Source organism: Rattus norvegicus, chromosome 17 (assembly GCF_036323735.1).
Source record: "Rattus norvegicus strain BN/NHsdMcwi chromosome 17, GRCr8, whole genome shotgun sequence".
NCBI lineage: Eukaryota > Metazoa > Chordata > Mammalia > Rodentia > Muridae > Rattus > Rattus norvegicus.
Genome location: NC_086035.1, coordinates 38,040,001 through 38,065,607, shown reverse-complemented (window position 1 = coordinate 38,065,607; position 25,607 = coordinate 38,040,001). Strand labels below are relative to the sequence as shown.

The 25,607-nt window shown below is 35.6% G+C and overlaps 1 protein-coding gene across 1 annotated transcript; it reads left to right on the top strand.

Annotated features, from left to right (window-relative positions):
• The first annotated feature begins 18,278 nt into the window (after positions 1 to 18,278).
• Rpl-1 (chorionic somatomammotropin hormone 1) lies at positions 18,279 to 24,206 on the top strand. The gene is given in 5 exon segments (NM_017363.3): positions 18,279 to 18,370; positions 19,534 to 19,688; positions 21,171 to 21,278; positions 23,061 to 23,240; positions 23,874 to 24,206. Coding segments are annotated over 5 exon segments (690 nt in total). The 5' UTR covers positions 18,279 to 18,339; the 3' UTR covers positions 24,090 to 24,206.
• The last annotated feature ends 1,401 nt before the right edge of the window (positions 24,207 to 25,607 follow it).

Below are 25,607 nucleotides of genomic sequence, written 5' to 3'. Positions count from 1 at the left end.
AATGAACCCACACACCTATGGGCACTTGATTTTTGACAAAGGAGCCAAAACCATCCACTGGAAAAAAGAAAGCATTTTCAGCAAATGGTGCTGGTTCAACTGGAGGTCAACATGCAGAAGAATGTAGATCGATCCATGCTTATCTCACTGTACAAAGCTTAAGTCCAAGTGGATCAAGGACCTCCACATCAAACCAGATACACTCAAATTAATAGAAGAAAAACTAGGGAAGCATCTGGAAAACATGGGCACTGGAAAAAATTTCCTGAACAAAACACCAATGGCTTATGCTCTAAGATCAAGAATCGACAAATGGGATCTCATAAAGCTGCAAAGCTTCTGTAAGGCAAAGGACACTGTGGTTAGGACAAAACGGCAACCAACAGATTGGGAAAAGATCTTTACCAATCCTACAACAGATAGAGAGCTTATATCCAAAATATACAAAGAACTCAAGAAGTTAGACCGCAGCAGACAAATAACCCTATTAAAAAATGGGGTTCAGAGATAAACAAACAATTCACAGCTGAGGAATGCCGAATGGCTGAGAAACACCTAAAGAAATGTTCAACATCTTTAGTAATAAGGGAAATGCAAATCAAAACAACCCTGAGATTTCACCTCACACCATTGAGAATGGCTAAGATCAAAAACTTAGGGGACAGCAAATGCTGGCGAGGATGCGGAGAAAGAGGAACACTCCTCCATTGTTGGTGTGATTGCAGACTGGTACAACCATTCTGGAAATCAGTCTGGAGGTTCCTCAGAAAATTGGACATTGAACTGCCTGAGGATCCAGCTATACCTCTTTTGGGCATATACCCAAAAGATGCCCCAACATATAAAAAAGACACGTGCTCCACTATGTTCGTAGCAGCCTTATTTATAATAGCCAGAAGCTGGAAAGAACCCAGATGCCCTTCAACAGAGGAATGGATACAGAAAACGTGGTACATCTACACAATGGAATATTACTCAGCTATCAAAAACAATGACTTTATGAAATTCATAGGCAAATGGTTGGAACTGGAAAATATCATCCTGCGTGAGGTAACCCAATCATAGAAAAACACACATGGTATGCACTCATTGATAAGTGGCTATTAGCCCAAATGCTTGAATTACACTAGATGCCTAGAACAAATGAAACTCAAGACGGATGATCAAAATGTGAATGCTTCACTCCTTCTTTAAAAGGGGAACAAGAATACCCTTGGCAGGGAATAGAGAGGCAAAGATTAAAACAGAGACAGAAGGAACACCCATTCAGAGCCTGCCCCACAAGTGGCCCATACGTATACAGCCATCCAATTAGACAAGATGGATGAACCAAAGAAGTGCAGGCCGACAGGAGCTGGATGTAGATCTCTCCCGAGAGACACAGCCAGAATACAGCAAATATAGAGGCAAATTCCAGCAGCAAACCACTGAACTGAGAACGGGATCCCCGTTGAAGGAAACAGAGAAAGAACTGGAAGAGCTTGAAGGAGCTCGAGACTCCTTATGAACAACAATGCCAAGCAACCAGAGCTTTCAGGGACTAAGCCACTACCTAAAGACTATACATGGACTGACCCTGGACTCTGACCTCATAGGTAGCAATGAATATTCTAATAAGATCACCAGTGGAAGGGGAAGCCCTTGGTCCTGCTAAGACTGAACCCCCAGTGAATGTGATTGTTGGGAGGAGGGCGGCAACGGGGGTGGGGGGTGAAATGGGGAGGGGAACAGCCATAAAGAACGGGAGGGGGAGGGATTAGTGGGATGTTTGCCTGGAAACCGGGAAAGGGAATAACAATCGAAATGTAAATAAGAAATTCTCAAGTTAATAATAATAATAAAAAAAGAATTAATGCAATTATGAACTAGACTATGAAAGTAGGATTGATTTTGTCCTGTGCTGTAGCCTTTAAATCCCATTATTCATGGTACTTCCAATACAGTAGAGACAGGAAGAAAAGATAGTCATTATAAGAGTTAAAAAGGTGTGTATCTCAGTAAAGTTTTGGTGACTCTGCGTCTTCATATAATGAGTCAAATTTTCTTATACTATCAATGTTATCCAGTAAGCATCACGATTCAAAATTATTCCTGGATTGATTTCTCCATACACTATGGAGAATTTTCCCTAAATTCCATGACTTATTATGTGGTGTCAATAACCTGATGCTCCATGTCCTGTGTCACATGTCTAACCATAAAATGTGTATTGTTCAAGGATGATACCTTAAGTCCACATCTGAACATAGCAAAACAGACACACGCACACAGACACACACACACACATACACACACTTACACACACATTTACACACACACACACACACTTACAAATATACTACTGCAAGTAAATATTTGAATCTTTATTCCCAAAGGTGCAAATGAGATAATAGTGTAGAACATCAATCCTTTGGGGATGTAGGTACAGGTCTGTTCATACCAGTTAGAAAAATGATGGTAAGACAAATTAAGGGCAAAATAAAATTATGTTTTAGTGAGCCAATCAGAGTAGATGAAACCTTGGTGATAATGTTGGTAGCATTTTCTCTTTCTCATGTCATGAATCATGCCTTTATTATAGTATGAATTCTTTCCAGTAAGAATCAATGTTCCAAGCCACTCACTGTTTGTTTGATTTACCCAAATCATATAACTTAAGTACATGTTATCAGCAAGATTTTCCATGGAATCATCTGGTCTGAGAAGGTTTCAGTTAGCTGAGCTTGCCTTGAAGTTATCTCCCTAAAGCCTTTACTGCATATTCCTTCTGCCATGACGAGTCTTTCAGGATGTGATCAATTTCTTCATATCCTGAAGCTGCAAAACGTTGTTCTCAACAGGATGGAATTTTTCACATCCTCTTGGGACATTTTCTTTCACATCCCTTTTAGTGTTCGTTTTGCCTAAAACACTTCCTCCCAAAATGGAAGACCTTAATTTTAGTGGAAATAAAAGAACAACAGAGTATTGACTTCGTAGAAATCCACGTAAGGTGTCCACATGACATGATGCCCCATAATGATGACAAAACAAAGAAGTAGACAATGTGGTAAAACTTTATTTACCAAAATGGAGTTATAGTGACTGAAAATTTACATTTCTACATTATACATATTATGAAAATATTAACATATATAATGTAAATAGCAAATTATGCTGTAGTCTGCTTCATTTCTTTGAAATCTAAGGGTATCCACACAGCTGTATTTCATTTAATTTAAAGTTATATCTAATCATGTTTTCTTAGATCGAGGACCTTCTGGAAGCAATTTTCAATATTTCATATGCCTGGGAAGAACCACTAAAACACCTAGTTTCTGATAGTATTGCAAAAAGAGTCATTGATATGAAGTGCAGAAGTGTACTTCTCGGGGCACTTAAGACCATACTCAATAGGGTGAGATGTTTTACAAATGTCTGTTGATCCTCAGCATGCAATTGGTTAATAGTGTGATAGAAGAAGAATTTTGAAGCACTTCATTTGTAAGGGTAAAATTTAGCCATCCAACTTGGTGATTGTTTTGCCAGTGAAGAGATTCTGGGAGATCCAACCTTTTCTAAAGTTCTTTTCTAAGATACCTCTAAAGTAGTCAGTGATCTCCATAGAAAGTAGTTGTGTCATGTAGCAATTTGGATGGTAGGTTTTCTGGGTGTGCTGTACACTCCTGTCCAAATCAGAAGATCTTATGATATTCACTACCTGGATCTCTTGCACTTTTGCACACAAATGGAACCCTCATCTTTTATAAGGATGCAGAAAATGCCTGAAGCCAGCACCAGCTGTTCATTTTTCTTGGTTCCTCTTGAGGGGGAAGAGAATCAGTCAGGGCAAGACTTGGTCTTCTAAGATATTTAGCATTGCCTACCTTAATTTTAAGTCACTTTGTTTTGGTAGTTGACCTGCAAAGTTTAAATTCCCCTGAGCCCAGTAGAAGCAGTCTCTGGCGTTTAGCACCTCATCGCAAAACAGGGCAGGAATAAATAAATTATCCTCTGTTCTATCTCTGTAGAAACTGCCCAGCTTTAACTTCAAGCATATTAGTTGAAGTTGCAGGAAGAAAAGAAGAACACTTTGAAAAGTGATTTAAATCTTTATTTCTACATTCTCTCTAAACAGTGTCTCTGAATCTAATCTAAGAAATTTCTTCAAAAAGATTCTTCTCTCTAAAAAGTGATTTTTTCAGTTATGTTTAAGTTTTATTTTTCTAAAAAAATTTTACTATGACCTTTTCTCCTCCTGTCCTGAGGACATGCTTTTATTCCCAGTGCTATGCACTATAATGCAATATTTCCTAGTCTTTTGTACATTTTCTAGGAGAATAGATCACATGGTTCATCCAAGCATCTTTTTTTTCTTTTTACAAAAGTTCACTAGAAGTTCAAACATACATTCTAACCATAAATTGAATAAGAAGTCTACAACAGACAGAGAATATTTACATGCATATCCATTATGAGGAATTTTCTGGTTAAACATTCATTAGCTTTCACTTGCTCAACAAATTCATTGACAGTTAAAATCCTTAATTTTTGTGACTAAGTTTTTAGTGAAGTTTTCTATAGATAAACCCAGTCAATATTTTATCTTTGTCCTTGCACCTATAGTAAATCCTTATGGTTCCCTTCTTATGACCTTTGGTTAATTCTTTAAAATCTCTTTGAATGTGCTCTTAGTTGTAGATTGCCCCTGCTATCTCAGAAGCAATTAACTAGTAACACTTGAAAAATGGCAGAGTTCTTATTGCACTTTTGATATCAGAAAAGATTTAATAGAGTCCTATTAAGAAGGAGATTAACAATTAACAGTATAATTTTATAAATTTTATAGTATCATCATAGAATTAAGGAATCAACTATTTGTATATATGGCATCACTACAAGAGAGTATATCTTTGTTGTTCCACATAGTTATGCTTAAAAGAGTGGGATAATACTGAGGGACACACACACAGACAAGTGCACACACACACACACACACACACACACACACACACATATATATTTATATATATATACATATATGATCTCAGGAATATTACCTGCTAGTTTTTAGCCTCTCTGTGATAGTTCCTGACAAGAAAGGTGTATAAAGTGTAGATTGCATGTAGAAGAAAGCTAAAAGAGAATCAGGCCACTCTACTAGAATCCCTAAGGTATAAAGGACACACTAGAAAATATATTGAGAATACCAAACGGTCACTAAGTGAAGCAATTGGAATTGTTATTAGAGTCTAACTGTCCTTTACTGAAATTCTCATCTACAATCAGTTTATTTCTAATTTGCTATGTATCTACTTGTGCATGAATATAGCTTATCTAATATCAATGGCACAGTTATAATATCTGTATACCTATTTTCATTCAAGTTTCCAATGATAATCCCTTTACCTAATACCTCAAGAGATCTCACTAAAACTCTCTACTCCTCTTTTTTCTACCATGTATCTTCTTTCAAAATTTAGAAGAGATTTACAGCGGACCCGGAAAAGGTCTCATGTCATTGTAAGTGCCTTTTTTTGCATGTGAGAGGTACTAAATTCAGTTCCAGAATTTGTGGAAATAAATTGCTTTAAAAATATCTCATTGTAACGTGAGCAATAGGAAGACAGACAAGGAGATCTGTTGTAAGTTTGAGGTAGAAGTAAGAGCAGTTATTTCAAATATTCAGGGAGAAGACACTGGAGAAACTTTACCCAGAGTTGGCCACTGACATCTAAATCATGAGCATATGAAAGCACATAGATCTCTCCACATACGTATTCAAACTTACATATCTTTATAGCTACAGGAAGTGTTGGTAATAGTAATAATGTCAATAATACTTTTACATTTGTTTTGTAGAGTTGGAGCCTAGTCTCGACTGGCAGGCTTGCAGAAATCTGATGAACCTTTTTGCCTTTTATAACCTGTGCCACTGCTTAGAGCTTTCAGGTGTGCTGTTTAGTTTCTGGTATGAAATCTTTATGATATCTTTATGTAGGCTTTTAGTGCTAGTTGCTTTTCTCTTAGCACGCCTTTCATTTTGTCCCATAAATTTGAATAGATTTTCCCTTTATTTTCATTGAATTATAGGAAATCTTTAATCTGTCTTTTATTTCTGCCTTGAACAAGTTGTTATTCAGTATGGAGTAGTTTTTTTCATATACATTTAATATGTTTTCTTCAAATCCACTTTCAACTCCCTCCCTTCAATTCCTGCCCTGTTTACTTTCAATCATTTTTCTTCCAATTTCATGTCTTCTCATTTTAGTTCATGCAGTCTGTTTGGTCACAAAGTTAGGATCATCTACTGGAGCCTGGGTAGCGTCTCAGTGGGTTAATTATTGTATAAAAATAATTCCCCATCCTACAATAATTATCATTTGTTATTTCTAAGTTCTTCAATATAAAACTTCTTGGAGAACTAACTCAGAAAACAGGCTCATCAAGTTGTAGGGTTTCATTGTGTCCTTTTTCATTAATGGTGGATTTTTGACTGGATTCAGATGTACTGTTCTTATAAAAATATTCACACCTGTTCAATTTAATGTGTGCAATGGACTTGTCATGTCTAGCAATTTTTTCACAGGTATCTATCACCAATAGCACTGATATTATTATCAATGATAATCTATGGGTCTTTCTTTTTTTCTATTAGTCTTTCTAACTGTTAGAGGTAAATGCTATTGTGAATCTTGTTCATTTTCTGTTCACCAGTTGTTAGTTTATGTACAAATAACTTTATATTGCATAAGGAAGGTTTTCTGATGAAGGTGAAGAGTGACAACAGTGTATGTGTATAACAAGAATGCATCCATGGGGAAATATGTTATAATGTACTTTGAGCAGAATAATAGAATCATCTTCTTTCTTGGGACCTATGATATAGAAAAAATTGGAATTTGGGCTTGGTTAATAAGAATAGGAATACATTTTGTCTTGTGAGTAGTCCTTAGATCTGGTCATTTCTGCCAGTCTTGCAACACTGGGTATATAATTACAGGTCATTCATTTAATAACTTACATACTTGTTATCTGGATAAGACTGCTGGTAGCTTTCTTTTTTATATTATAAATTAAATCTTGAGATATCCCGGAAGTTATTCAGTGAGCATCAAGATCCATGCATGATGTGAGACCTTATCTCAAATATAAAGGGGGTAATGATAAGGAGATTCTTTAACTTCACACCTTAACATAATATGCATATATACACACATAATAAAAGTTTACTATTTTGAATAATTAATCCCCAATACAACAAAGGTAGCATATTATTGTCCAAATCTCAAACATAAAAATTTATCCTAATAGTCCTTGAAAGGCATAAACATGCATGGATTTACACCAATCAGAATATGGTAATAGACCAAAGTAAGGTTATCATCAATTACATTTTGACAAATGATTTTATGGTAGTTAATTGGACAAGTATTAGTGAGGTATTACATATAGGATGACAATTACTGAATGAGAGTCATATCACCAAAGTATCACACTACCATATATGAAGGCCGAGGAAACCTGAGACCCTAGTGTGCATGTGCAAATGGCCAGAAGCTCAAAACATTGTGCAGTCAGTTTTCTAGTCTACGGTTTGAGTCTCTTCTAATTCGCTCATCTTGTCCTCTCCCATCTCCACAGAGCACCATTCATCTGATCATCTTTTGGGTAGTTGATCTTGTTTCTAGGAATCTCTCAGCAGTCATACAGTGTGTGTGTGTGTGTGTGTGTGTGTGTGTGTGTGTGTGTGTGTGTATGTGTGTGTGTGTGTGTGTGTGTATGTGTGTGTGTGTGTGTGTGTGTGTGTGTGTGTATTTCAATGGGTAGTCATTAATGTGATAAATGTCAGGATCTTTCTGAAGCTGTGAAGATACCTCAGCTGAATGATGATCCCAGAAGGATGGAAATTTTCATCTCCCCTTAAAATATCCTATTTCACAACCCTTTTAAACACTCTTTTTCTGTGGTAAATTTCTTTCTGAGATGGAAGAATTTAGTCTCAGATGAATGGGATGAACAACAAATGATTTACTTCGTAATACTTCATATAATATATATAAGCAAGCCCACATGATTTTCACAATACAAAGGAGACAAAGAATAAGTCAAGATCTAAATATGAGGTAATATATAACAATAATATAATAATATAAAACATTGTAGTACTTAATTAGCTCCTGTTTAGAAATGACCGTCTTTTGCTTGGATTGATCATATGTAGCTCTTAGGAATATAGTAAGAGCTGGTGCAGACAAGTGTGCATAATACCCTCACATTTCTGGAAAATATTGGCTCATTTCATTTTTATCTCATTTGAAGCTGAAAACACTTCAATGTTTGGAATGTACATGTTCAACAGTGATTATTTTTGGAATAAGCAATGTCATAGTACTTAATGTTATATGATTAGAACTGAGAGCACCCCAAATCCATAGGTATATACGCAGCACTTATGGGACAATTCATTGCAATGTTTTTGATCAGAATAATAGCGTCAAATTCTCCCTTAAGTCTATAAAATAAGAAAGTAAAAGACTTTGGCTTGGTCTTGAAACAGACATTAATTTTATCCTGTGGAGCATGCCTCAAATCCTACTATTCTTACCACAGTTGTTATACGATGGCATGCCATTCAATATAGTAGATCACAGAGTAGATGAAACCTTGGTGATAATGTTGGTAGCATTTTCTCTTCTCATGTCATGAATCATGCCTTTATTATAGTATGAATTCTTTCCAGTAAGAATCAATGTTCCAAGCCACTCACTGTTTGTTTGATTTACCCATATCATATAACTTAAGTACATGTTATCAGCAAGATTTTCCATGGAATCATGTGGTCTGAGAAGGTTCCAGTTAGCTGAGCTTGCCTTGAAGTTATCTCCCTAAAGCCTTTACTGCATATTCCTTCTGCCATGACGAGTCTTTCAGGATGTGATCAATTTCTTCATATCCTGAAGCTGTGAAAGGTTGTTCTCAGCAGGATGGAATTTTTCACATCCTCTTGGGACATTTTCTTTCACATCCCTTTTAGTGTTCGTTTTGCCTAAAACACTTCCTCCCAAGATGGAAGACCTTAATTTTAGTGGAAATGACAGAACAACAGGATTGACTTCATAGAAATCCACGTAAGGTGTCCACATGATATGATGCCCCATAATGATGACAAAAGAAAGAAGTAGACAATGTAGTAAAAATCATTTTGAAACACGAATACCACTAAACATGAAGTAGAATCCAGACAATATATTTACCATGAAAATTTGATATTTAGTGTCACATAAAAGTAATTAAGCAAACTACTCAACCAAATTATAAAATGAACATTATTTACAAATCATCAAAAGTATGTATCAAGTTCCTGACATAGTTTTTTTTTTAAAAAAACCTTTTCATATCATTCATTAATCACAGCATTCTTTGCATATAAAACTAGCATGGGTGGGTGGATTGTTCTGTCTGTGACGTCTTTACCTTATAAACACAAGGACCAAAGTTTTATCCTCAGAAATAAAGATACCTGGCACGGTAACATGCACTTGAACCCTAGCATTGGGGAAAATCAAACACAAAGATCACCAGATGTGTGTTCCTTTAGATTATCCTAATTAGTGATTGCAGTTCTACAAAATACTGTTTGTAAAGAAGTCAGCAGTACTTCTGACAGGGAGAACAAAACTATTCTCTGGCATGTATAGCAGCATAGACATATCCATAAATACATATCCACAAAGATATAGAAACACCTGAGACTACCTCAAACTCATATGACCTACTTTCATTTTTAAAAACCTTTTAGTAAAATATGCATTGATGGAATAGTTGGAGCCTCAGCCTTACATCGGAGTAGAAAATTGACCACGTTAAACAAACTCCCTGAAAATAACCACACGAACACTTAGTTATGATTATTTTTGATGGCGGCTTCATGTGCTGGTGTGTCTTTAAACCAACAATATTAGTTTCTATGATTTTATCAGATATCAAATCTTAAAGGAAAAAAACAAACTTAATTTGGTTCTTTACCTTCTGACTGTAAAGTGTACATTTCTCCTTCCACCCATGCCCGGGGGGACCCTACATTTCTTAAACTATGTAGGAAATAGTTTAGAGGTTAGATCAGATCTACATATGAATGTGATGCTAAGAATCTGTCTTTATCTTGAGGGTTATGAGCTGTAACCGCATACTGTCCCTGATGTCTACTGCAGATAACATTTTTGAGGATTTTAAGAAATTCAAATGCCATCGATTTATAGAGTTGTACTTTGGGTAGACGGTATAGAAATTCACCTTTTACTGGAAATTGCTGCTAAGTCAAACTGTACATAATTGATGGATACATTATAATGTGTCAGTGAAGAAATACTGACAGTTTGATAGCCAGAGTAGGGCATGACCATTTAGGTGAGAATGGTATACTCAAAAATAAAACCAAGCCATAGGATGATGGTTACCATAACAGAGGTTTTCGATGATCCCACTATTTAAACAATCAAGAGGGGTTGGGAAAAAATAAGTACACTTCAGTCCTTCCACGAACTGTATCATTGGGGTTCCCATGCTTAGTCCGATGGTTGGCTCCAAGCACACTCATCTGTATGTAGAGCCTCTCTGGGGTCTGCTCTACCAGGCTTCTTTCAACAAGCACTTCTTGGCATTGGCCATAATGTCTAGACTTGGTGTCTGCAGATGGAAGGATCCATAGGTGGGGTGGTTTTACTTTCAGTCTCTGCTCTACTCTTTGTCCCTGCATTTCCTTTAGAGACGAACAATTCTGGGTTAAAGATTTTGAGATGGGTGGGTGGCCCCATCCCTCAACAGGGAGCCATACCCATCCACTGTATTTGATCTCTACAGGTTCTTTCTCCCCCTTTGGGGGTATTTTGGCTAATGTTAACCTGTTGGGACCTGGAAACCTCTTGTTTCCAAGGCATCTGGGACTTTCTATTGGCTAGGAAGAACAACAGTATCAACTAAGTGCTCTGAGCTCAGAGCTCCGAGGGACTAAACCACCAACCAAAGAGTACAAATATGGGTATATACGGGCACTCTAGCTACATACTAGAGAGAGAATAGTGGGAGGGGAGACCCTGCATTCTGTGGAGGCTTGGTGCCCCGTCATAGGGATGTGCTAGGAGGATGCTATAAGAGGATGCTAGGAGGATGAAGCAGGATTGGGTGGGTGAGCACCCTTATAGAGGCTGGGGGAGAGGAGATGGAATAGGAGGGCTATGGAGAATAAACTGGGAAAGAAGACAACATTTAAAATGTAAATAAATAAAATAACTGTTGCGACCACCTCGGCCAGCAAGGAAAACACAACACTTTCAGATTCTTCCCAACAACCTTTATTGCAGGAACACCTCATTATGGACACGGAGATCCCCAGCAACAAAGGCACTACCCTTATATACAAAACAGGCTAAGGCTATATACTTGTCCTCTAGGGATTGGTGTAGCATGAAATACCTCATTAGCATGGATATCACTCTGGCCTGATAGCTGCTGGAGGCATGCCAACACATGTGCTTTATGGGTGTTTACCAAAATCCAGTACTGGATGTTAGCGCCATCTTTATATACCACACCGCTCCCGGCAAATAACCAATCAAACAGAAAAGTTATTGGTATTTTAAGATTGCATTGCATCCACAGGACATTTTCAATACCATTAATATTTTAAAAATACTAATTTTTCATTGCATGAATACAAATTGTCTTTTTGTTTTTGTCTTCTATTTTGATGTTGTTGTGAAATGTATCCAGTTTGGTTGTCTATTTAATGGTGGCCTACACAAATGAATTTGGAAACGTTTTCTCCTTTAACTTTTGACATAATTTATAAAGAATTAATATAAATCCCTGTTCAAATATTGGTTAGATTTCACTAGCAAAGTTGACAGATCCAGAATTTTGCTTTGATGGGAAACATTTTATTATGTCAACCTTATTCTTTCTTTTAATTTGTTCATGATTTCTCTTTCTTTTTTTGAAATACAAATATCCCTAACAAATTAAGGATTCTAGTATTTCTGATGAGTAAGCAACTTATACAGGACAAATAAGAATGAAACTGATCACTAATTCTCCTTTGATTGTATTCACTGAGACACTCTGAAGGATGCTTCTATGATCCTCTCATTTGTTCTCAGTTGGAACGTACTGGAATGCAACCAGAAAATGTATACTTTCTTTTTTCTTTTTTGGCCAAAGAAGATTAATGCATTGTTATGGGAATTAAAGTAGTAAAGTTGTTATAGTGTATTATTAACAGCCTAAAATAGAGAAACCAGATAATCTAGAAATTTCAGTCCTAAATATGCAAAGTCAATTAAATTAAATCAATATGAAAGAAGGTATGTTTCCAAAAATCCCCACAAACAACAACAATGACAACAACAAAACATATGTATCTGGAAGCAAATGACACAATATTGGTTTGAGGTCAAGCATGTACTAAGGCATCAAAGTATACTGTGGTAATATCCCTCTTATATTAAGAATGTGAAAGAGAACGAGTCATGTAGATTCATGATTATATAACACAAGGGTTGCTTCAGCACGAAGTATAGGCAAACAAGTTATTGTAAGGAATTGGAGACGTCAAGACAGAAATCTAAAATTCATTTTTGGACAATCTAAATAAAAATGCTTTCGTCAATATACAAACAATAGTCACAAGCTCCCTGTAGTACATGAGCTCAACGGCAGAATGAGTGCAGTTGAACGAAGCAGGATGTAGCACTACTTGACCACATAGTGTACCTAAGTATCTCCTCAAATGCGTTCATCTATTGATTGGAACAATGCAACATACCAAGATGAAAAAGACAAGGTTCAGGCAGAATGATGCTATATTAAGTAGAACTAGAGTACTTTCTCCTATCCATTCTTACATAAACAACTTTCTCTTTAATAGTTGATAAACCTTGATATTTTTCATATTCCAGCACACCTTGTTAAAATTTTATTTGTATTTTTACAGATTCTTGTCTCAAAGCTGCTCACCATGTGCAATTGCTCAGTGTAATAGAACTATGCTTTAAACAGCTCACTGGTCTAATCAATTGTTTTGAAAATCAAGAGACAGTAGTAAAAGTAAAATGTATAATTTTATAAGGAGCTTGTCAGACATAGAAAAAATGTTATATATTTAATTGATAAGTTAATTGATACTCAGTGTCCAAAGACAGTTTATTTTCCAGAAATATTTCCTAGGAAGCACATGAAACCAAAATTTACACATTTTGCTTCCACTGTTATTGATTGCATAACAGAATAAAATAGACCAATAGCCAAATAAATTAAATATTTTGGTCAAGTAACATGAAAGATTTGGGCTACTAATACTACCTAATCTATTAGAACATTCAATGAGTTTCATGATTCCACAAGTCACTGTATAGAATATTTCAGGGTAATTCCCAAATATTTAAAAATTCAATGGCAAGGTAAAGCCATCAGCAAGCCTGGCAAAGTGTGGCAAGCAGCAAACTCATCGTTCAGCAGGTACTATTATGAGTGACAATTAACTCATTTTTTTTAAGTTCCAAATCACATAAAAGAATCTATGCATTACAAACAATCTACGTAATACAGTGAAAATATGGTGTCTAAAATTGACACAATCGACAAGTAAAAGTATACTTTTGGTAAATGTGCTTTAAGGATGTTATGTGCTTGTGAGAGTTGCCTCCTAAGCATTGTGTTTAGACTTGTTCACTGCTCTAACTTCGACCTCATCTAGTGAGAGAAACATTATTTTATTAGATATATTTCTTGATTTACATTTCAAATGTTATTCCCTTTCCCGGTTTCCTGTCTATAAGACCCCATGCCCTCTGTCTCCTCCATATGCATGTCCCGCACCCCACCGCCCATATTCCCTGGCCCAGGGGGTCCAAACTTGGCAGGACTAAGGACTTCCCCTCCCATAGGTGCCCCAACAAGGCTATTCTCTGCTACATATGCAGTTGGAGCCCTGAAGCTCTGATTGGTTGGCATTGTTGTTCTCATGGGGTTGCAAGCCCCTTCAGCTCTTTCAATCCTTCCTCTATTTCCCCCAAACTGGGTCTGTGCTCAGTTCAGTGGTTTGCTTCTAGCCTTGAGCTATGTATTTGACATGCTCTGGTTGTGTCTCTCAGGAGAGATCTGTATCCAGTCCTTTTCAGCATGCACTTTTTAGCTGCATCAATCTTATCTAGTTTTGGTGGCTGTATATACATTGGACACATTAGGTCAGGCTCTGAATGGTGATTCTTACAGTCACTGCTCTAAACTATGCCTCCATATCCCCTCCTGTGGACATTTTGTTCCACTTTTAAGAAGGAGTGGGAGCATCCACATTTTGGTCATCTTCATTGTTAAGCTTCCTGTGGTCTAAGGTTGCATCTTTGGTAATCCAAGCGTTTGTGGAAATATTCACTTTTCAATGAGTGCATGCCAAGAGTGTTTTTATATGATTGGGTTACCTCACTCAGGATGATATTTTCTAGTTCCATCCATTTGCCTATGATTTCATGAAGTCACTGTTTTTGATAGCTGTGTAGTACTCCATTGTATTTTTTTGAATCCATTCCACTGTTGAAGGGCATCTGGGTTCTGTCCAGCTTCTGGCTATTATAAATACCGCTGCTATGAATATAGTGGAGCATGTGTCTTTGTTTTATGTTGGAGCATCTTTGGGTATATGCCCAGGAGAGGTGTAGCTGGGTCCTCAGGTAGTACTATGTCCAATTTTCTGAGGAGCCTCCAGATTGATTTCCAGAATGGTTGTACCAGTCTGCAATCCCACCAACAATGGAGGAGTGTTCCTCTTTCTCCACATCCTGGCCAGCATCTGCTGTCACTGGAGTTTTTGATCTTAGCCATTCTCACTGGTGTCAGGTAGAATCTCAGGGTTGTTTTAATTGCATTACCTTGATGACTAAAGATGTTGAACATTTCTTTAGGTGATTCTCATCCATTTGATATTCCTCAGCTGAGAATGTTTTGTTTAGCTCTGTAACCCATTTTTAATAGGATTAGTTGTCTTGCTGGAGTCTAATTTCTTGAGTTCTTTGTATATTTTGGATATTAGCCCTCTATCAGATGTAGGATTGGTAAAGTTCTTTTCCCAATCTGTTGGTTGCCATTTTTTCCTAAAAACAGTGCCCTTTGCCTTACAGAAGCTTTGCAGTTTCATGAGGTCCCATTTGTCAATTCTTGATCTTAGAGAATAAGCCATTGGTATTTTGTTCAGGAAATTTTCTCCAGTGCCAATGTGTTTGAGACACTTTTCCACCTTTTTTTTTTCTTTTTGCTATTAGTTTGAGTGTACCTGGTTTGATGCGGAGGTTCTTGATCCACTTTGTCTTAAGATTTGTACAAGGTGATAAGAATGGATTGATTTGCATTCTTCCACATGTTGACCTCCATTTGAATCAACACCATTTGCTGAAAATGCTATTTTTCTTTCATTGGATGGTTTTAGCTCCTTTGTCAAAGATCAAGTGACCATAGGTGTGCAGGTTCATTTCTGGGTCTTCAATTCTGTTCCACTGATTTTTTTGCCCGTTTGTGTACCAATACCATACAGTTTTTATGACTATTGGTCTGTAATACTGCTTGAAGTCAGGGATGGTGACTCCCTCAGATGTTTGTTTATTGTTGAGTATAGTTTTAGCTATCCTGGGTTTTTTGTTATTCCAAATTAATTTGCAAATTGCTCTTTCTATCTCTGTAAAGAATTGAGTAGGGATTTTGATGGGAATTGCATTGAATCTGTAGATTGCTTTTGACAAAATGGCCACTTTTACTATATAAATCGCGCCAATCCATGAGCCTGGGAGATCCTTCCATCTTCTCAGATCTTCAATTTATTTTTTCAGAGACTTGAAGTTCTTGTCATACAGATCTTTCACTTGTTTGGTTAAAGTCACACCAAGATATTTTATACTATTTGGGACTATTGTGATTGGTGTCATTTCCCTAATTTCTTTCTCTGCCTATTTATCGTTTGACTAGAGAAAGTCTATTAATATGTTTGAGTTAATTTTATACTCAGACACTTTGCTGAAGTTGTTTTTCAGGTTAAGTAGTTCTCTGATTGAAGTTTTGGGGTCACTTAAGTACACTATACTATCATCTGCATAGTGATATTTTGACTTCTTCCCTTCCAATTTGTATCCCTTTTACCTCCTTTCATTGTCTGATTGCTCTGGCTAGGCTTTAGATTACTATACTGAATAAGAAGGGAGAGAGTGGGCAGCATTGTCTGGTCCCTGATTTTAGTGGGATTGCTTCAAGTTTCTCTCCATTTAGTTTAATATTAGGTACTGGTTTGCCATACATTGCTTTTCCTATGTTCATGTATGAGCCTTGAATTCCTGTTCTTCCTAGGACTTTTATCATGCTGAATTTTGTCAAATGCTTTCTTAGCCTCTAATTAAATGATCATGTGGTTCTTATTTTTGAGTTTGGTTACATAGTGGATTACTTTGATGGTTTTCCATATATTAAACCATCCCTGCCTGGGATGAAGCCTCCTTGATCATCGTGGTTGATCGTTTTGATGAGTTCTTCGATTCAGTTTGCAAGAATTTTATTGAGTAGTTTTGTGTCAATATTCATAAGGGAAATTGGTCTGAACTTCTCTTTCTTTGTTGGGTCTTTGTGTGATTTTAGTATAAGAGTAATTGTGGTTTAATAGAAGGAATTTGGTAGTGCTCTGTCTGTTTCAATTTTGTGGAATAGTTTGGACAGTATTGGTATGAGGTCTTCTATTAAGGTCTGATAGAATTCTGCACTAAACCCATCTGGTCCTAGGCTCTTTTTTGTTGGGAGACTGTTAATAAATGTTTCTATTTCTTTAGGAGTTACGGATTTGTTTAGATGTTTTATTTGTTCTTGATTTAAGTTCCATACCTGTATCTATCTAGAAAATTGTCCAATTCTTCCATTTTTTTGAATATAGGCTTCTGTAGTGTGATCTGATGACTTTTTTTAATTTCCTCAGATTCTGTCTTTTTTTTTTTGGTTCTTTTTTTTTTTTTTGGAGCTGGGGACCGAACCCAGTGCCTTTTGCTTCCTAGGCAAGCGCTCTACCACTGAGCTAAATCCCCAACCCCTCAGATTCTGTTTTTATGTCTCCCTTTTCATTTCTGATTTTGTTAATTTGGATACACTATCTGTGACCGCTGTTTATTCTGGTTCAGTGTTTATCTATCTTGTTGATTTTCTCAAAGAACCAGTTCCTGATTTTGTTGATTCTTTGTATAGTCCTTTTCTTTTCTACTTGGTTGATTTTAGCCCTGAGTTTGATTATTTCCTGCCTTCTACTCCTCCTGGGTTTATTTACTTCGTTTTGCTCTAGAGTTTTAGGTGTGCTGTCAAGCTGCTGACAGATGCTTTCTCCTGTTTCTTTTTGCAGGCATTCAGAGCTATGAGTTTTCCTCCTAGTACCACTTTCGTTGTGTCCCATAAGTTTGGGCATGTTGTATGTTCACTTTCATTAAATTCTAAGATGTCTTTAATTTCATTCTTTAATTCTTCCTTGACCAATTTGTCACTGAGTAGAACCTTGTTCAACTTCCATGTATATGTTATTGTTGTTATTGAAGACCAGCCTTAGTCTGTGGTGATCTGATAGGGTGCATGGGGTTATTTCTATCTTCCTGTGTCTGTTCAGGTCTGTTTTGTGACTGATTATAGGATCAATTTTGGAGAAGTTACCATGAGGTGCTGGTAAAGAAAGTATATCCTTTTGTTTTAGGATGGAATGTCTATAAATATCTGTTAATTACATTCTGTTCACAATTTCTGTTAGTTTCTCTATGTCTCTGTTTAATTTCTGGAGAGAAATATTTTACAGTGTTTGTGGTTAATGGAAGAAATGAAGCAGTCTTGAAAAATTGACTGTTGTAGATATAGAGGGAACAAATGTTCATATAATTATTGAAACCATTCCTTATATCCAGAAATACTAAGTAATTTTCCAGAAGACATGACAGACATAAGATCTTGAACTAAGGTATAGTATAGGGGAAAGGTCCTGCTGACCTGAAAATGAGTAATCAATCATTCCAGATGATCTTAGTGATTTGGAGAATGGTTTGAACTCTCCAGATCATATGGGGGAAATGCAGTGTGACACATATTGAGGTAAAACTGTGCTAAATGTAAAGACGATGTTAATATCCCTGAGGGAAGTATGTTGCTGATCAATAGACATTGATTCAGTCTGGCCCCAAGCTCTGATTATGCTTGGGTATGGTCTGGTAGTATATATAGGAGGCAGAAAGTTGAATGAAGACATAGCTTAGGTGAAGTAGATTTCCTGGCTGGGAGCCTACACTGTCCTGGATCTGCTCAGAAATGCAGCTGACTTTGACTCTTTCGGGCTCTGGTAAGTTGACATTCATCCATGTACCCCTTAGTAAACATTAATAGTGCATACATGTTCATGATGTGTTGGAGTGTATATTTACTTTTGAATGTGATGTGCTTGTCAAAGTGCCTCCAAAATATTTCAGTTTTGACCTGTTGATATCAGTAACTATTGCCTCATCTCTGAAAGAAACATTTTACCATGTTTCTGGTTAAGGGAGGAGATTTGAGTTTAGTAAAATGGTCTTGAACTTCAAATATGTACAAATAATGACTTGTTTTCTTGAGCTCATGTTTAATCAAAGCTCCATGTGTTTACATCTACTCTGCATCTTTGGAGAACTGATATTTGATCCTCTTCGATAGAAGAGGTAACAGAGAGATGAAAGGACTTTCTATATTCTACTTGCTCAATTACTTGTGAGAGCAGTGAATTTCAAGTGGGATTTCTCCTTGTGTTGTAGATGCAAGAAAATTCTCAGTTATTATACATTGTCTTCATTAACAGGAGAACGAAAGGGGATAATGTTCCTGGTACCTGTGGAGCACCAGCAATCGACACCTTCCACTATGAAGCACGCTTCCAGAACAACAAAATTTATAACTTAATTTGCATTATTGAAAGTAATAGGGCTTATTGATAATTAAAATATTAAATGACCTAAAAGATTAAATACTCCATTTTCTTCAAGTTCAGAAACAGGAAGTTATTATCCACTTGTGTACCAAACAAAATATTTTCTCTAGCTGAATCAATCTAAATTAACCATTAAGTATCAAATTCCCAAAGTCTTAAGTAATTTTATACATGAGGAAAGTGAATTAATGGCAATAATAATGTATTTAATAAAATGAAAAACAAACATAAATCTCGAGAACATCAACTATGTTCACATAATGACTTGAGATTTCTGGTTCAAGGTTAGTCAATGTTCTTTGTGTTTAAAACTACTTGAAAAGTTATGTTTGAGCAAATTCAAACTCTGAGAGGTCTCCTCCATTTCCAGTTCTGTAATGGACCAATGTCACTAATTTTTGTATTTTTCAAGTTATGAAAATAAATAACCTATTAAACAATAGCAAATCAAACCACATGGCCGATAGCCCTCAGAAAAAACAACTTTTTTTTATTGTTGTAACTTCATATGCATAGATCATTTCAATTTGTTTCTCTGACAGCAGGTATGCAACTGTTGCTGCTGGTGTCAAGCTTGCTCCTTTGGGAAAAAGTGGCCTCCAAACCAACTGCCATTGTGTCCACTGATGATCTATATCATCGTTTGGTTGAACAGTCTCATAATACATTTATCATGGCTGCAGATGTATACCGTGAATTTGTAAGTAATGCCCTTGCTTCTGGATTCTTATCTTAAAGGTCTTTCAAATAGCCAAACACTAATAAAATTGGAATGTATCATGTACACAATTACAAACTTTTCACCATTGTAGGTAATAGAAAGAATCATATACCAAAAGTAGAATGGGCAGAATGTGAAGTTTCCTTCAATTCTCAAAAAATATTACAAAGCATTAAATGATATTGTAAAGTTTTCTATATTAACTTTAAAAATCACAGTTTGTTTTGATCTTTGTCACAGAAACTTTGACTTCCTGGTAATCTATCCTTGGGTTCTGTCTTTATGTTCATTCCTTACATACTGATCTGGAGATAAGTAGTGAAGGAGAATTGCATTGAAGTTAGTTATATCGAAAGAATAAATTAAAGAGTCAAAACCATGAGGTACTTAAATGAAAAGAATAAAGAAAAGGGAAACCATGCAAGTAGTGAAAAACAAAGATAAAAACAATAACTCTCTTTTAAAATTCACAAATTCTAAGAATCATGGTTTTTCATTTTGAGGAAAGAGCCTTAGTGCAATTGAAGGGCTGATTTAGACCAAAAATACATTACCTCTTCCTTGGGGATATAAATCATTGGTTCAGAATCTTGACAGTGAGGAAACATTAGACACATTTCCATTGAAAATTGAGTATATGAACTATATATACATCCTTACATTCATAGGACATTCCCATTTTTAGTTTCCTTCACTAGTGTTTTTTAACCTCTTTATTTTTCTCTTCTAATTTTTCAGCAGTATAACATTTCTAAGAATTCTTACTTTTTGTAAATTGTCTGTTACTTAAAATTAAGTAATTTTGTATTTTCCTAATTAATACCTTATACAAGTACATTTTTCATATTATTAATATAAATATTTTATATTGATATCAATATATTTTTGTGAATTCTTAGTTTACTCACAGCTGTATATTTCCTTAAAATATGCCTAGAATTTAATGGTTAATTTGTTGACTGTATCAACAATAATGAATTGCATATTTATCACAAACATTGTGTGAACACCACTGGTAATATTTAATATCAAAGTCATGGAGACACAATCCCTGCTTTGAAAAGCACATCATATTTCTATGAATAAAAATGAGATATTTAAGGTACTGGAAAATAATATTAATTTTATAACATTTAGCCAAAGTCCAAGGAAATCTGATAATTAAAGATGAGTAATTAGGAGTTTGGAGATACTTCGTTTCTTTCTTAATAAATCATAACATTGGAAAGGACAATGTAAAAGAACAGTTAAGGGGGAAGAGATTGGGAGGACAGTAGATTAGTTTTCATATGTATGAGAAAGGAAAGGTAGGCAGATTATGTTTCCAGCAATCCATTGTGAAAAGTAATGCATAGTTCTTAAATATTAAAAATATATTGTTTATCAAATGAACTTATGATCATGTATGTTCCCATTAAATTGTGAAACCTCAAATGAATCAAAACGTTTAATTTCTTTCAGGATATAAATTTTGCCAAGAGAAGTTGGATGAAAGACAGGATACTTCCCCTGTGTCACACTGCTTCCATCCATACTCCAGAGAATCTAGAGGAAGTCCATGAAATGAAAGTAGGTTTCATCCTTGTTTTGTTTTGCCAAACAAATAATGTTCCATATGTGCTGTTTTGCTATATATGATTACTAAGGCAATGAGAAATGTGATAATCTCAGCATTAATAGATGAAAGTGTCAGAAAATAATGGCATCATATAGTTGATAACTTTAGCACTAAGTCAGATCACTGCCAATTCACATTTTCCTTAGTTCTAACTGTCCAGCAAACTGTCTCTTTGTCCCCTTGGAAGCCCTTCTCTCAACTGGACACTCATCCTTAAACATATTTATATACATAAAAGAGTAAATTCAAACCAAGTTTTATATGTGGTATGACACCAAAAAAATCTTCTGCCTTTCAGTAGCAGAAATACTTTCTTTTAAGTTTCTAAAGTCTGTGGGACTACTTCTGTTCATTTATTATTTGTATAGTCTTCCCTGACTGGTCTGTCTTCATATATATCTTAACTGAAAATCAGCTTTCTAAGAGACTCCTCTATACACGATCTCAGGATGACTTCCATTTTGATGGGATCTTGATAACTATGAACATCTACTGTATATGTGCTAGGATCTCTTCCCTTTGACTACTTGTCATAAACATCAGAGTTCGGTTTACATAAAAGTAATATGCAAATTTGCTTCCTACACATAATCTATTCTCTAGTCATATGTGTATTACTAATACAAGTAACATATATAATATACTCTGTGAAATAATTTACTACATAAAGAAAAATAGAAATAGAAATGGAAGAAAACATTTGTACAAACTGAATTTTCTAGACAATACACATAGCATTCTGTTGGCATGGAAATATTCAATGATGATAAACAATAGCTTATTGTTTTGAGGACACTATAAAATTTTTTCATTTGCATGTCAAGAAAGAATTTATCCTAAATTTCTTTCAGGTCATGCATACATTCTTCATCATTATTGTCTAATTTTCCTAGCATCATGTTGACCAGTACTGGCCTGTTTGTTTCATTCCTAAACATAAACATTTTTTGAAATTCTGATTGTACTTCTCTATGGTCTTTATTTTCATAATCTCTAGGATTCCTCATAGCAAATGAAAACATTTTATTTTGAATTACCCTGGAACTGCACTAACAATTATTAGTCAAAATTTCATTCTGATTTCTACTGATGCCTTGAATTAAAGTAATGTTCTGTAATAGTTTTTCTACTGCACATGTCAATACATAAAAAAAAAACTTCCCTAGAACCAAAGGGTGTGAATCATGCAGATACCTGAAAAATAAAATTTGGAAAACAATTATTTTCAGTGAATATATTTTAATATTCTACATAAAAGTTACAAGAATATGAGAAATCAATTTGTCTAACTAGTGTAGAAATCATTTGAGCCATTAGCTTCTGTCAGTGTTGACATCGTAAACCGAAAAATTATGAGAAAATTATGAGAGTCATGTTTTTAGACACCTATCAAGCCCTATAGAACTGTTTTACTCACAGATCAGCAAGAAAACAAAGAGAAGAGGTTTAACTAGGCCACATGGTAAAATGCATAGAAACTCCAATATCATCATTTTGAAAGAATTATTAAGACCTACTTAGTTTTATTTAGCAAAGTGGAATTCCAAAGCTGAAAATATACCTTTATACAACATTTATTTAGAATGAAAATATTTGTATAATATGAAACCTTTAACATATATTATTAATAAAAATATACTGTGGTTTGCCTCTTTTGTGAAGAAACCATAGGCAGCTAACTATTCAGCTCTATGTCACTTAGTTTAATGTGGTGTCCAATAATATTTTCTTAGACTGAAGACTTCCTGAACTCAATCATCAATGTTTCAGTTTCCTGGAAAGAACCTCTGAAACACTTGGTGTCTGCAGTGACTGCTCTTCCGGGAGCTTCTGTTAGTATGGGGAAAAAAGCTGTTGATATGAAGGACAAAAATCTTATAATTCTGGAGGGACTTCAGACCTTATACAACAGGGTAAGCTGTTGTTAGGAATGCCTTTGTTCATGCTATATATGCAATTGGTAAATTGAGTAATGCAAAAGAATTTTGAAATACTCACATCAAAGGATAATTACTAAGAAGTTCACAGAGCATTGGTCACCATAGAAAATTGTTGTGCCTCAGAGAAATTTGGACTGTAATTTTCCTGGATAGTTTCGGCACTCAGAAGATCTTATGACAATCATTTCCTGTATTGATTGAAACTTGTAGAAAGATTCAATAGAGTACACAAAATATGGATATATCTGAAAAGAAGAAGAGCATCAGGATGCTCTACCTGAGTAAATATGGTATAAAGAACACATCAAGGGAAATACTGAGTGCATATAAAACTACTCAAAGGGAAAGGATTGGTGTAGCCTTCTCACTACATTTTAATACTATATATATGTATATATATATATGACTGTCTACTGTAGAAATTATTTTAGCTATTAGCTTCTGACAGTGTTGGAATCTATGTTATGAGTGTCATATTTCTGGACACCTACTAAGCTCTATAGAATTCATCATTGGGAGAGAGAGAGAGAGAGAGAGAGAGAGAGAGAGAGAGAGAGAGAACAGGATAATGTCAATGTCAATAATACCTTTCCACTTGATGTTTAGACTCAGGCTAAAGTTGAAGAAAATTTTGAAAATTTTGACTACCCTGCCTGGTCTGGACTCAAAGACTTGCAGTCATCTGATGAAGACACTCATCTTTTTGCCATTTATAACCTGTGCCGCTGCTTTAAAAGGGACATCCATAAGATTGACACTTATCTCAAAGTCTTGAGGTGCCGAGTTGTCTTTAAGAACGAGTGTGGAGTGTCCACCTTTTGAAGTCTTGCACCCAATGTTGAACCAGACTTTTGTAATGCTTTTTCACCTCTCGGTGTATTCAGAGCTGTAATGGAATTCTTTTCATAAAATAAAATGTAATTATTTAGAAATACCAGACTCAGTGTGAAAATTGAAGAAAGTCTCTTCTTTCCCTTTAGTATCATATGGCTCCACACTTTGGTAATATGCATGTAACATTCTGAAGTTTGAAAATCACATATGCTATGTTAGGTCACAGTGAATGGAGGTAGACAATTTAATGAACCCAAAGCCCGAGAATGTTGCTATTCATCAGCTGTATTGTATCAAGGAGATAGATATATCTGACGTGGTTTATTTTGTGAGCATGTTTTTAGTCTAATAACAAACAAGTTCAATAGAATTGAACTGTCCATAAGTACAATTAATTTAGCCATTCCAAAATATAGTGTAGAAGAAGTATGCACCATATATGTATTTCTCCAGTCCACCTGCCACCTTGACCATCCTTAAGAACATCTTCAAAGGTACATGCTTCAATTTATGTGGTTCTGACAACGTTTCTTTGACACTCTCTCTGCATCCTCCAGATTTTCAAGTTGCATAATAGTGAAGGCCAAAGCCTATATTATTCATGTTTCTGCACTATCTCCTTTCTGCTTATTGATGCCCGTGAAATTCTAGAAAACAAGGATGAGTTAAAAAAAAGTGATACATTAAATTTGACACTTAAAGAGTTTTAGTGACTAGCTTGCAAGGAAAAGGGGGTGCTTCTATTCTGGGCACCTTAGTGTCCTCAAGCCCTAATGTGAGAATTCATCAAGGCATAGTGTATTTGATAGGATACAAGTTCTTTATAGATTCTGTTCTCTCTGCCATAACTCGGCTAACTGTTCCATCCTTTTGATCTTCTGTCAATAGACTCCTTTCTAAGTGCTTATTACTAAAAATAGTAGCTCAAAACATACCCTCCATGAAATAACATGATTTTCACATTCATCAGGATAACTCCAGCAGGGAACTGGTAACATGAGAGCATCACTGTGGGCACCCATCTGGTGTGTCTACCAAGGTTTTATTTTTCTCCCAGTTTTTGTACATTGAGAACTGACCAGAAGCACAATTTAATCACAGACATTAACCAGTGAAATGTACAGCGCTTGTCCCTTCTTTTGAAACCAAGCAGAGTTCCTCTGTTGACAAACATCAGAGAGTGATGCAGTGATAATTCTATACCATTACATTGTATGTAACACCAAGCATTAAACTAAAATGATCTATTTATTCTGCTTACAGGGAATAATTTGCTGAGCAGAGCACAGCTAGTTGAGTTTTTCTAAGAAAACTATGTTAAGAACTAAAGTTATTGCCTTTTAAGCTCAGAAAACAGTTGAATGAGAGAGTGGTCACCTTTTTCTCAGTTTGAATGGATAGTTCAGGTACTTATAGGCAATACATAAAAAGAGATGGATAAAGTAAAATAATTAGTACCTGAAACAAAAGCCTAATATGCAATAAAATTAAGAATTTCAATTAAAA